General features: G+C 43.4%; 1 protein-coding gene across 1 annotated transcript in view; it reads right to left on the reverse strand.

Moving 5' to 3' along the window:
• The window catches only part of ablim1b (actin binding LIM protein 1b), a 262796-nt gene extending 250134 nt beyond the window's left edge, over positions 1-12662 (reverse strand). Inside the window, exon 1 of the mRNA XM_034292380.1 lies at positions 12501-12662. Within this exon, the coding sequence (XP_034148271.1) occupies positions 12501-12513 (13 nt within the window). The 5' untranslated portion in view covers positions 12514-12662. The remainder of the gene's footprint in view (positions 1-12500) is intronic.
• Positions 12663-14869: the final 2207 nt, after the last annotated feature.

A 14869-nucleotide genomic window follows, 5' to 3' on the forward strand; every position in this document is an offset into this window, starting at 1 on the left:
ACAAATAAATACTCTAAATGACAATATTTTCTATTAGGAATTTGGGAGTAATGTTGTCAGTAGTTTATAGAATAAAATACATGCGAAGGAATATTCTAGTGTACATTAAATGTACCTGAAAAAACATAATGTTTGAAAATTCCAAATAGATCAGTGTTTCTGGTTGAGGAGCCTTATGTCCTGGAAATTCATGCCCCGATGTTCCGGTAGCGTCTACTAGACGGCACCAATGTGAACAGAACATAGCCTGAGTGGCTGTGGTCTATGAGGATGTTGCGTGCTTTCCTAAGGCATCGTGTATGGTAGACGCCTTGCACGGAGGGAAGATGGCAGCCAATGACACGCTCCGCAGACTTCACCACCCTCTGGAGGGAATGCAATCCGCAGCAGAGCAGCTGTTATACCAGGCAGTCATGCAGCCTGAGAGGATGCTTTCAAGGGTGCACCTGTAGAAGCTGGTGAGGGGTTTTACAGAGGTGTCAAACTTCTTCAGTCTCCTCAGGAAGTATACTCGTTTTTGGGCAGTTTTTACTGACAAGTTCACTGACGAAGTGAGGTCATCTTTGATGAACACACCAAGAAACTTGAGCTCCATTGATGTGTATCGAGGCATGACCCTGTGCCGCTTTCTGAAGTCCACCATCATCTCCTGACGTTGAGAGAGAGGTTGTTGCACTCTGTAAGTGGGCTCATCATTGTTGGTGATGAGAGCCAGCATGGTAGTGTTGTCTGCGAACTTTAGGATGATAGTGGAGCTGTGTGTGGCCATGCAGTCATGCGTGAACAGGGAGTACAGGACAGGAATACTGGGGGCCTCCAGTGCTCAGGGTCAGTGCAGAGGAAGTGAGGTTGCCCATTCTCACCACCTGGGGGCTGCCCGTAAGGATGTCCAGGATTGCAAAGGGAGGTGTTAAGTCCCAGGGTCCTGGGCTTAGGAACAAGCTTAGCGGGTACTATAGTGTTGAATGCTGAGCTATAGTCCATGAATATCATCCTCACATCTGTGTTGTCTTTTTCCAGGTAGGAGGGTGGTGTGTCATCAGGGCGATGGCATTGTCCATAGATCTATTGGGGCGGTATGCAAATTGAAAGGGGTCCAATGTGTCAGGAAGGGTGGAGCAGATGTGAGTTCTGACCAGCCGCTAGAAGCACTTCATTATGATGGAGGTCAGTGCTACAGTGTGGTCGTCATTCAGGTAGATGTTTTTTTTTCGGTACAGGGATAATGGTGGTCTGTTTTGCACACTCCAGACAGATAAAGGGAGAGGTTGAATATGGATATGAAAAACACCCGCTAGCTGGTCGGTGCACCCTCTGAGGACACCATCCGGCCCTGGTGACTTCTGAGGGTTCACTTTTTTAAAAGCTCTCTTCACATCAGTCATAGTTAGGGAAAGAGTGCAGTCGTCCTTGTCCTCAGCTGGTTGCCTCAAACCATGCATAGAAGGAGTTGAGCTCATTGGGGAGGGAGGCAGCAGGATGGGCATCATTGCTGTTTTTCTCTTTATAGTCTGTGATGTGCCAGAGACCACACCACATGCATCTCGGGTCAGAGCTGTGGTAGATAGACTCCAACTCCTTGCTGTATATTCTCTTTCCAGTTTTACTCAGTCCATGTTCGCATTAAGCATCATTAAATGCTGTTCAGCTGAGACAATTCTCATGTGATTAATGGAGGAGTTATCTATCTGCATAGCTGTACTCAGGACAGTCAGTGAGGGAAGAATAGTAAAAAGGCTTCCGTCAACAACATTAACAACATCACGGGTGCATCAAGATCTGCCAGAGCTCAACCATGTCCCAACTAGAAGGCACCCAAGCCAAATCGGTTTGTTCTCATGCATCCAGGTCATCGAAGCGAACCAGCAGGTCTTCAACCAACATGGCGGCAGGGCCTAGGCAGGGACTGGGAGAGGCTTGAAGAGTGTTATGGCACTGCTGAAGCTATAGAAAAGGCTCTCTTCGACAAGATGGAACACTTTCCCAAAATTTGGAATAGAGATCACCATCAACTGTGCCAGCTTGGAGACCTCCTTATGGAGTTGGATTCAGCTAAATGTGATGGATACCTAACAGGCCTACTGTACCTTGACACAGTACATGGAATCGTCCCAATTGTGGAAAAGCTCCTTTTTAACCTACAGGAAAAATGGATGTCACATGGAATAAAGAACAAATGGGAACACGGTGACTCATTCCCTCCCTTCAACGTCTTTGCGGCCTTCATTCAAAATGAAGCCAAGATGAGAAATTATCCCAGCTTCCGTCCTTCAGTTCCTACACCCACCACAACTTCTAAGTTGGACAATTATCCTGGTAGGCTCGGAAAATCAAGATTTCCTATCGCAGTCCACAGAACAGAAGTCCTAAACTCGGAAAAGGAAAATTCTGGAAAAATTGCAGAAGGAATAAAATAAGGAATGCCCTGTTCACAGAAAACCACACCCACTTAAAAAGTGTAGGGGGTTTCGTGAAAAATCTTTGGAAGAATGCCGCAACTAACTAAAAGAGAACCACTTATGTTTTCGCTGCTGCGCTTCTTCAATTCACCAGGCGAAGTGCTGCACTGCAGTAATCCGCTGTACAGAGTGCGGTAGCGACAAACACATCGCCGCTCTCCATGCGGGCCCGGCACTATGGAAAAAGGAGGATGCCATATCATCCGTCACCGATTATGGCGGGGAGCGAGAGCCGGCTTCGCCTGACACTACCTCCACGTGCACGCAGGTTTGTGGAACTGACATCGGAGGACGCTCATGTTCCAAAATCTGTCTAGTCTGGATATATCCTAAAGGTCAGCCCGACTAAAGGCTGAGAACGAATGCAATTTTAGATGACCAGAGCAACCGATCCTTGGCCAGGTCTTCAATATTTGACACTTTCAATGTTCCCAACAATCCTTCTCCGTATACTCTGAAGACATGTGTGGGTATATCAGAGACCTGTGGTAGAAGAGCAGGCAACTTCATTGTGGAATCCATTGACCACCGCTCAAACCTGCTGTTGCCAACTCTGATCGAATGTAACATGCTACCCGATAATTGAGCAGAAATCCCCACCCCCGATGCTGCTCGCTACCACTCACATCTCAAAGGCATCACTTATGAGATACCACCACTCGACTCACAGGCTGGGATCCTACTGCTTATTGGAAGAGACACTATCCAGGCCCACAAGGTGCAAGATCAACGCAATGGGCCTCCAAACTCTCCATTTGCACAAAAGTTGGCTTTGGGGGTGATTATAGGCAACGTTTGTCTTGGAGGAGCCCACAAACCCACCAATGTAAACACCTTTAAAACTCACATTCTGGATAATGGGCGGCCTACCCATTTCTCCCCATGCCAGAACAGTATCCAAGTTAAAGAAAACTTCTGCTTTCAAAAGCATAGCACCATTAGCAGACACGGCTCAAAACAAGGGTCCACTCTGGTGGAGGCTGACAACATGGGAAAGTCGATTTTCAACTGTACCAAGGAGGACGAAAAACCTGCCCTGTCGATAGAAGAGCGAGTCTTTCTAGAGATAATGGAGAGGGAATCAAGCAAACAGTTGGGTGGCTCCCTTGCCCTTTAATTCCCCTAGGCAGCATCTTCCGAACAACAAAGAACAGGCAAGTCGGCGCCTAGCAGAGGTGCGTCGCACGCTTGAGAAGCGTCCCCAAGTGAAGGTCCACTTCCTCGATTTCATGCATAAGATATTTGAGAGTGGTCACGCAGAGCCAGTACAACCACTAAAGCAAGAAGAGGAATGCTGGTACCAGCCCTTTTTTGGAGTCTACAACCCGCACAAACCGGGGCAGATAAGGGTGGTATTTGACTCTAGCGCACAACATCTGGGAGTTTCCTTGAATTATGTTCTACTGACAGGGCCTACCTGAACAACAGTCTCCATGGGGTGCTATTAGGATTTAGGCGGGAGTGAGTGGCGGTGACCACAGATATACAGCAAATGTTCCATTGCTTCATAGTAAGAGAAGACCACAGGAACTTCTTGCGCTTTCTCTGGCACCGGAACAAGATGATTTAATGGAATTCCGCATGAGGGTGCATGTGTTTGGGAACAGCCCATCATCCACCATGGCAATCTTCGGACTCAGGAGAGCAGTTCACAGAGAGAACTACGGCCGCAAAGCAAAACACTTTGTTGAGTGTCATTTCTATGTCGATGATGGGCTCATCTCTCTTCCCTCTGATGAAGAGGCCATAGGTCTTCAAGAAAACCCAAGAAATGCTGTCTGAGTCTAACTTGAGGTTGCACAAAATCGCCTCAAACAGCGTCAACGTGAAGGCATTTCCCAAGGAAGACCTGGCGAAGGGTCTTAAGAACCTCGATCTAGAGGCAGATTCTCCGCCGATGCAGCGAAGTCTTGGAGTAAGTTGGGATGTTGTAACCGACATGTTCACCTTCCAGGCTTCCACCACTGACAAACCATACACCCGTCGGGGGTTGCTGTCAATTATAAACAGTCTTTTTGACCCTCTAGGATTCGCAGCTCCGGACAGCATCAAGGGTAGAGCTTTGCTAAGAGAATTAGCGGACGCCTGTGAATGGGACACCCCATTATCTGATCACAAGCTGAAACAATGGTGTGAGTGGAAAGATTCGCTCAAGGACCTTGAATACGTAAAGATCCCCAGGACATACACGTCGATTTCTCTTAGGGGTGCCGCAAGCAGGGAGCTCTATGTCTTCTGCGATGCATCTACACAAGCCATAGCAGCTGTGGCATATGTCAAGGTAACAAACACCACAGGCGAGTCCGAAGTTGGATTTGTATTTGGCAAGGCCTAACTTTCACCTCAACCAGAGGCTACCATCCCCAGACTCGAACTCTGCGCAGCCGTTCTAGCGGTAGAAATAGCGGAAGTCATTATTGAAGAAATCGACGTGGAGTTCAGCTCTGTAAAGTTCTTCACCGACAGCAAAGTGGCCCTTGGCTATTGAATCCAGAAGATTCTATGTTTATGTCAACAACCGGGTACAGAGGATTAGAAAGTCAACCCAACCAGAACGAATCCAGCAGATCACGGATCAAGATCAATCCCAGCGAGCTCCTTGATGTCAAGCACATGGTTGAAAGTACCAGACTTTTTGTTAAAGCCAGCTCAGTGATTCAGCTCTCGATTCATCCTACGACTTGGTCACCCCTGAATGTGACGTGGAGGTTTGCCCTTTGGTGACATCTTGTGACACCGAAGTCCCAGAGACCCCCTTGAATACCAGGCGCTTTGAATCCTTTTCAACCTGGAGGTCACTTGTAAGGGCCATAGCTAAACTTGCCCACATAACTCGATCCTTCAAGCAAGAGAACAAAGGAAGTTGCCATGGGTGGCACATGTGCAACAGGCTCAGTGCCGAAGACCTTCTCCAGGCTAAGAGCGTTGCCATTCGCAGTCTTCAACATGAAGCCTTTCCTGAACTCAAACACATCAAAGAAGGAGGGGATCTACCTAAGCAGAGCCCCCTCTGTAAATTGTCTCCTTATCTGGATGATGCAGGCTGCCTCCATGTCAGAGGTCACTTGTCACAAGCAGACTTAAAAAGTGATGAAAGGAATCCACTCATAATTTCTGGACGTCGCAATCTCACAACGCTGCTCATACGACACCATCACGAGAAAGTCCAACACCAAGGACGACATATCACAGAGGGAGCAGCGAGGTCAGCTGGTCTATGGATTGTCAGAGGTAAACGGCGCATTAGCACCATTATCCATAACTGTGTGACCTGTCGTAAGCTCAAATGGAGAACAGGAAATCAGAAAATGGCCGACTTGCCCATAGATCCACACATGTTGGTGTGGATGTGTTCTGGCCTTGGTCAGTCACTTCTCGTCGCACCAGGGGAGGATGTGCGAATAGCAAGTGGAGGGCGGTCCTCTTCACATGTTTGAGTGTCAGGGCTATACACATCGAAGTACTGGAGTTGGAGACTGAGTTTTATCAATGCATTACGGCGGTTTCTATCCATTCGTGGCCCTGTGAAACAATTACGTTCAGACTGTGGAACGAACTTCGTGGGTGCATGAAAGGAGCTTGGAATGATCACAAGCCAATGCAACAGTCCCACAGTACAAGAATTATTGAGTGAACACGGGTGCACATGGAAGTTTAACCCACCCCATGCTTCATATATGGGAAGCAGTTGGGAAAGAATGATCGGGGGGACAAGACGTATCTTGGACACAATGCTTATGCACACTTCTCCCAGTCAACTTACATATGAGGTTTTGTCAACCTTCATGGCCGAAGTCACTGCCATTGTTAATTCACGACCTCTCGTCCCAGTATCCACAGACTCAGACTTTCCCCTCATACTGACACCAGCTATGCTGCTCACTCAAAAAGTTGGTGTACCATCCCCACCCCCGGGTAACTTTGATGGAGATGACATCCACAAACGTCAATGGAGGCAAGTTCAAAGCTTGTCCAGTCCCTTCTGGAAACGTTGGAAAACTGAATACCTCTCCACCCTACAAGGATGATCAAAATGGCGTTCAGAGAGGCCAAACCTCAAAAAAGGGGACCTTGTACTGTTGAAAGATGTTCAACTTAAGAGGAATCACTGGCCCATGGCTGTAGTGACTCAGACTTTTCCCAGTTAAGATGGGCGGGTAAGGAAGGTTGAGCAGAAGGTTGCTACTGCAGGGACGTCCAAGACCTTCTTGAGACCCATAACAGAGACGATTCTCCTTCTGCAAAATGACAAATATAAAGATTGATAATAGGCAGTATGACATCTTAACGATGTCAGACAGGGAGTGTTCTGGCTGTTGTTAACATTCCGTCCACCAGGTGGCAGTATTCCAATTCCCTGTTAGTTTACTTACCTCTCAGCCAATAGAATCCTTTGCTGTGATTCAGGAAGAGAAAGTTAGTTGCCTTTTTCACTTGTTGCATGTGTAAGTGAGAGTTCATCCAAGTACAACCCAATCTTCCTACATCCATCATTGTTTTGCTACAAGGTGTACAGCCTGTGAGTATGTTTCTCATTAGCGCATCCCTAATAGATGTTAATCTATATTTTTGGTATTGGATTAGTTTGTATTTATTTTGTTTATTAATAGTCAGCAATGCAATTTTGTTCTATCACATGTCCTAGGTTTCAAACAAGTCACATGTTGTCCTCCCCCATCTGGGTAACCTTATCAACCCTTGAGGGGGACTTAAAGCATCTGGACAACCTACAGATTTATGATTAACCCTATAATCTACTGTTACCAATCAAGAATGCCCCCTAGGACAAATACCAGATCCCTCTCCAACACATTCATTTTCACATCCAAACTATGGGACTCAGTCCTTTAAACAGTAAGAATGCATCAGATTTCAGAATTTCCACAACAATCCATCCTCTTGATACCATGTCGAACCTTACACAGTTCACTCATTGAGATATAGACCACAACAAAACAGTACTCTAGAGAACGGAACAAATCTAAAATGTCTGGATCCTCATTTACATGCTTCTCTATCTTTACCTTCCTATTAACTCCAAGATCACACATTGTCATTATTCAGAATTATAACATAGTACAACAAAACCTTTTATGTTAAAATCACTGGTCAAAGGAAATGAATTCAAGTGACACATATATTGAGAGTATGGGGTATGTAGCATCAACATCATCGATCACTGAAAAGATTCTTCAATTTGTCACTGTTACAAAGTCCTCTCATGCCAATTTCTCGATTCACTGAAAAGTCCTCTCCATGGTTCCAATTAGATGTACTTCCAAAGTCATCACAAATGTTCAGCTCCTCCAAAAGTCAGACAGTCAGTTATGAACCATTTCTTGGCAGGTCGGTGTAACAGAACGTAAAAGTCAGATGTACACTCACCTAAAGGATTATTAGGAACACCTGTTCAATTTCTCATTAATGCAATTATCTAATCACCCAATCACATGGCAGTTGCTTCAATGCATTTAGGGGTGTGGTCCTGGTCAAGACAATCTCCTGAACTCCAAACTGAATGTCAGAATGGGAAAGAAAGGTGATTTAAGCAATTTTGAGCGTGGCATGGTGGTTGGTGCCAGGCGGGCCGGTCTGAGTATTTCACAATCTGCTCAGTTACTGGGATTTTCACGCACAACCATTTCTAGGGTTTACAAAGAATGGTGTGAAAAGGGAAAAACATCCAGTATGCGGCAGTCCTGTGGGCGAAAATGCCTTGTTGATGCTAGAGGTCAGAGGAGAATTGGCCGACTGATTCAAGCTGATAGAAGAGCAACTTTGACTGAAATAACCACTCGTTACAACCGAGGTATGCAGCAAAGCATTTGTGAAGCCACAACACGCACAACCTTGAGGCGGACGGGCTACAACAGCAGAAGACCACACTCATCTCCACTACAAATAGGAAAAAGAGGCTACAATTTGCACGAGCTCACCAATTTGGACAGTTGAAGACTGGAAGAATGTTGCCTGGTCTGATGAGTCTCGATTTCTGTTGAGACATTCAGATGGTAGAGTCAGAATTTGGCGTAAACAGAATGAGAACATGGATCCATCATGCCTTGTCACCACTGTGCAGGCTGGTGGTGGTGGTGTAATGGTGTGGGGGATGTTTTCTTGGCACACTTTAGGCCCCTTAGTGCCAATTGGGCATCGTTTAAATGCTACGGCCTACCTGAGTATTGTTTCTGACCATGTCCATCCCTTTATGACCACCATGTACCCATCTTCTGATGGCTACTTCCAGCAGGATAATGCACCATGTCACAAAGCTCGAATCATTTCAAATTGGACTTGAACATGACAATGAGTTCACTGTACTGAAATGGCCCCCACACCAGATCTCAACCCAGTAGAACATCTTTGGGATGTGGTGGAACGGGAGCTTCATGCTCTGGATGTGCATCCCACAATTCTCCATCAACTGCAAGATGCTATCCTATCAATATGGGCCAACATTTCTAAAGAATGCTTTCAGCACCTTGTTGAATCAATGCCATTTAGAATTAAGGCAGTTCTGAAGGCGAAATGGGGTATCAGTATTAGTATGGTGTTCTTAATAATCCTTTAGGCGAGTGTATTTTTGTGCTGGATCGATTGATATAGATGGTGATGAGTGTCAGTGTGTCCATGCTTATCTATTAAGGTTGTTGTCATAGAATGGGTCTGTACCCCTAGAAAGTTGTCTTCCGCTTCATTGTGACCTTCAGTGGTGTTCAGCTCATTGCTGTTCGCCTTTGGCCCTGTAGGCACATTGGTTCTGAGCTTGGTTGCCTTCCTAATTTAGGTTTGTAAATGTGATGGGTAATTTTACGTGTGTGAGAAAGGAGAGCAATTACACAATAAGGTCTCTCTCTCCAGTATGTGTACTACAACACCTGGTAGAAGCAAGCCGGCTCTGTCGTTAAAAGTATTTTGTGGAGCCACGCTGTTTGTTGATTAAATAATGTGTTAAATAAACACATCAGTAGCAAGAGGAAGTTTTGTAGCTTTACTGGTATGTATCCTATATTTTGAAATGGTTTGTGCCCCACCAATCTTTTACATATAAAAACGCTACTGCTGACCAGAAAATATTTTCCCACATTGCAGCTCATGTTTTCTGATGGTCCTTTTCATAAACAGCCTCTCTGGCTTTTCTTAAAACCCTTGGTTTGAGCACTAGTTTTGAGGGAAAAGCTATTTGCCTGGGTGGTGTGATACATCTATTGATCCGACTGTGCTCACTAGGATATCCAAAATCATGGACATTATTTTGTACCCATTTAATCTATACATTTGTTTTACTTTATCTCTGGTTTCTATAATATGTGTATTTCAGATTCAAATACTGGCCAATTATCATTTAACAGATGGTTTTCTATTCAGAAATTTGACAGCAACTTTAATGGTTTAGAGGAGGAAGCCAAAGATATATTGTGTCCTTGTTAAGGCAATCTATTTGTATAGGTTTAAGTTAGGAGCTTTCCACAGATGAATACAACATGTCTCTTTTTTCATTTCTTTTCCAACATTTCTCAACATAAAACCAATGTCATCCTATGTCTAAGTGCTCTTCCTAAGAAGTTAGTAGATACCAGTTAGCCTATTAATGGCTAATAAGCTGTTCAAATGGCCAGTGGCAAAAGCTAAAAGTTCATAGACGCTTTTTGTGGTGGTAAATTTAATAAGGTAAATTTAATACGGTAAATTTAATAAGAAACGTTAGTCAGTTTAACACAATGCTTAATAGTATTTAGCGACTGGTGAAATGCCGTGGCGTTATGGTTAAAGACAGTGCCTCTCACGTGGAAGGCTCAAGTTTGAATCTGTTGTAAACAACAACAAAAATTATTTCCACGATTCTCTCGTCGTTTCACTTAATAAAAAAGTTAGTTGTCGTCGCCTTTTATTGATAGTTATTGTATCAATGTAATGTTGTTATGTCAAGAAAGAAAAAAATATGTTCTTATGCCATGAAATTATATAGCTTTGGCAGATTCGCTAGCAATTGCTCAATTCCTATGACTATTCCAGTAAGTTAGTAGATACTGGTAAAGCCTATTACTGGCTAATAAGCTGTTCAAATGGCCAGTGGCAAAAGCTAACAATTTATAGATGCTATTTGTGGTGGAGGTAAACATAGTAAAAAAATTTTGTCAGTTTAACTCTATCAATATCATTCACGAATGGCCAATTAGCTGTTTAAACAGCCAGTGGCAAAAGAGGATTTGTTCAGGATAGAGGCTATATTGACACCCATCAAATATAGAGCTCTGTGGTGTAGTGGTTAGTGACACAGCCTTTCATGTAGGTGACCTGGGTTTGAATCTCAAGAGGGCAATATTTTTCTATAGCGGTCCAGCTGAACTTAGCTTGCCTGGTTTCTTGTTTTAGATGCTAACTGCATTTTGTTGTACTGTTCAATGACAATAAAGTTGAATCTAATCTAATATTTTTCTGCAAACAATATAAACAGTGGTCAATGTAAAATTGCACATGAGATAAAAGGTCAATGGATCATGTTTTTAAGAGCTACTTTTAATAAGCACAATAGCATCACTATCAGAGGCACCCCAATGCAGGGGAATTCAGATTCATTAAAAGGAGGATGTGAGTGACTGGGGACATTCTCAATGTAAACAGATTGAGAGGAAACAGGACACTTCCAATATCAAACACATTTCAGAGGTAAATCTGATCTATGCAAGTCTACAGAAGATAAGGCTGGGATTTTTAACACAAATGGAATATTAGCAGACACATCTCTCTGAAAGTGCAAACAGTCTAGAGGATCAAGTCATTTCTGGGCTGCACTTCAAGAGTTCCCATTTTGCCAAAATTCCATTGGACACATTCATTTTGTAACATGGCATTCCACATATCCTACTGTTTACCTTGGTTAAGTCCACATAATAAAAATTCACTACAGACTTTTTGGAGAATGTTTGTGTTGAAATAATTGGTTAACACCATTAACAATCTAAAAACTGTCAGACAACACCCACAGAATTGTACAGACATTCCTTAAAATGTATATTGAGAACCAGAGGTGTCGCTAGAATCACATTCGGGGCTTAGCCCACTCTCCGGCCCCACCCGGGACAGAAAGTACAGGGTTATGAATGTACATGCGGAAGCCCTCTTTTGGGCACACTGTCAGATTCCATGACTCATTTTAATGGTATTCACCTATATTTCCCTTTCTAATTTCAATATTTTTATCTAGAATTAGAGGAAAAGGCACAGTAACTGTTATAATAATGTGCACGAATAAACAAATACAAATAGGCCAACTATTTAGTAATACAAATGTTTTTTTTTACAAATGCATTAGCTACATTAAGAGATGGCAAATGCATACTAAACATACTATATGGATAACCCCGGCAAATATTTTTCATGTGTGCTCCCATAGTAAATACAAATATTGGATCAAGGCAGACTAGGTCATTTGTAAAGTAGATGCATCTATCATTGTAGGATTTTAATTTGAGCACAGTGCTGTTGGAAAACCTTAGTTAATTCCAGAATAAATCTTTCGTTTTTTATTTTCAAATTAAATTTTTTGGTTTCTGCAAATTTTACTCTTGAGTGGGTAACCCCACATGAGCATTTTAACAGTAAGCCTATTGTATTCTAGGTCTTCTAAGAATCCCCTGTGCAAAGACCAAGTAGCCTACCCCCAGTGGTTCTGGCTGGGAACCACTGCTTTAGATCATTGTCATTTTAAGGAGCATCAATGTTTCTGTCATATGCAAATTTGCATCTGTTGGAATGTGGTTGAATTGTAAAGTGCAGTCTTGACAAAACGTACATAATCAAACATTTTAATTGTAATCTCTCTATACTTATAAGACTGACATGATAGATGAAATGTGAAAGTTGATGAACTGACATTTTAACAACTGACATTGTTCCTCTATCACACACACCTGGTGCCGTGTGTGCATTACAACCACTACAGTTCTATGTGATTACGTTGGTAAGTGGTAAAAACGATTATATTCACTGCGTCTGCAAAAATTTGCAGTAAAATAGGAAAACCGCGTTATCACGTACCTCTAGCAGACATGAGGTGAGACGGATGAAATTCCTTTCTATGAAAAAATGGTGTTGGAATAATGAAAGGAAAAGGGTTTTGTGCAGTATTCCCAAAAAGTTTGCATGAGTGCTTCAAGTCAAAGCCAAATACGGAAAATGCATGATCTGATCTTCCCAGCGGTAGAAGCCGGGAATAGAGGAACAATCAATGACCTGATGTAGAACCGCTGTAGCCTTAGGTGAAAAAGTAGGGCGCGGCAAAACTGACGCTTTGAGAAAGGACATCCCATAAGAACGAATTATGCTCATCACACAGCGCGCGGAAATTAAAGACCATTTCACGCATTCGTCTTCCGCTACTGGTTGGACATGGATAGTGTAGAGGTTCTAACGGAATAATCGAGGAGAAAGTCTCGCTCCTAGGAAGATTTCAAAATATGAACGGGTCATTCAAGACATTAAGCTATATTAAATGCAATTGCTTGTTTAATTCAATGATAACATTTTCCGTTTTTTTTCTCCTTTAAGCGTTTAATATGATGAGGGAATAAATGAAGAAGTCATGACTTGCAGAAAGTAGCCCTTGTCTTGGTATCCCATGAGTTACTACAGCTGTTTCTTCAGTCATCCATATTAATGTTTACAGTTTACTCCTATTCAGCGGTGTTTTATTGCATGTCTCGGGAGTCGAGACAGTTCGCCGCATTAGAAACCTACTATCATTCCCTTCTTAACCTTTAGATAACTCACGCCAAACGCGGGTTTCTTTTGTGTTATGTTCGGGAGCTTAAATGGCAGGCTTTGGTTTGACATAAAAGAATGTGGATTAATGAGTAGGTTACCGATTTTCCATTTACAAGACAATATTTTCTTTGCCTTTTCAAGTCTGGAATCTGTCCGGGTTTAGGGGCTATGGAAAATTATTCTAAATTGCACCCTAGCAGTTAGGGGAAAAAGTAAATAGACAAGACACAATCCTTATTCCTAAATTGCAGCATGTGGTTGGAACACATTTCTCTACTTTAATTTGCTGGTCCACTTTGAATTTGTGAAACAGCTGTAATTATTTGATAAAACATTTAGATGATCTACTATTTGTGTATTTAATATACTTATTAATGAGCTCAAGTGTGCCACTTTCTTTGGCTCTGCAGTGAATACTAGGCTATTACTGAATTTTACCCTGTGGTTAGGTTTCTTATCAAATTAGGAGTTACTCATACTTTTGTTGTTAGCCCAAGACCATTGGGGCAGCTTTTGCTGGTATGGACAGCAGGGTGGTGGAGACATATATTCAGGCTGAGGTGAATATCTGATTGCAGATTTTCTCTTGGAAGTAGAGACTACACATTTGAATGGTCTCTGAGATAGAGCTGTTTATCAGGGCAGAAGTGACTTTTTATACACTGCCAGAAAACATTGCATTGTCTTTTATAATTTTCCATAGGAGCTCTGAGCCCCACTTTGGATATTTGGTACAGTTTCCTACATTGTGCAGCTGATCCTACATTGTGCTCTCAGTGGACCTTAACCACCCAGGCTAAAAAGTGTCACATACTGTAGGGCCCTGTTGATTCTTATGGCTACCCATTGACAAAAACTCATGATTCACGTATAAGAGGAGGGTGGGGATTCATGCCAGACGGTCATGCAAGTTTGGCATTTGGGGTGAGAAGATTGGAACCTATATGGCTAGGCTCCTGTCGGCAAAGGGCTTGCCCTTTAATGTCCTTGCCTCTGTTCAGTCAGCTAGGGCATCCACCTCAAAGGACATTCATGTCAGGGTGGGAATTGTTCAATCAATCAAATTTATTTATAAAGCCATTTTTACATCAGCTGTCACGTCCCCTCCTCCGTGAGGTGTGTGTTTTTTCTGTGAGTCTTGTTTGTGAGTGTGTTCATCTTCTTTATGTTTTGGTCTCCTAGGCTACTGGGAAGGGGGCGTGATGTCAGAACTGAGCTGATTCTTGCACCCAGCTGATCCCACTCACTCATCACACACCTGAACCTGCTGTGCCAATCACCAGCAGCATTTAGGAGCAGCCCTGACGTCTTGCCCCTGCCCCATAGTTAGTCACGTTTGTATGTGTCAAACTTGCCAGCTACCACCTAGACTATTTTGTTTACGTGTACCAGTTTGTTTTTTTCTCCCGTTTCCCTGTCCAGTAAATCAGCTCCTGTTAGGAACACCCTCTCACTAAGGACTCATCTGCACCTGGGATCCCGGACCTGCCCTGTCACCTCCCCAACAACACCTGTGGCAACATCCTTCCATGGACCGTTGGACCCGTTCCCTCTCGCTACCGGGATACGCACCTGCACCACCTTTCCCGGATCTGGAACCTATGTCACAGAGCCCGTATTTCTCCCAAAGCGTTCCTCATGCT

This window comes from Esox lucius, chromosome 5 (assembly GCF_011004845.1).
Source record: "Esox lucius isolate fEsoLuc1 chromosome 5, fEsoLuc1.pri, whole genome shotgun sequence".
Taxonomy (NCBI): Eukaryota; Metazoa; Chordata; class Actinopteri; order Esociformes; family Esocidae; genus Esox; species Esox lucius.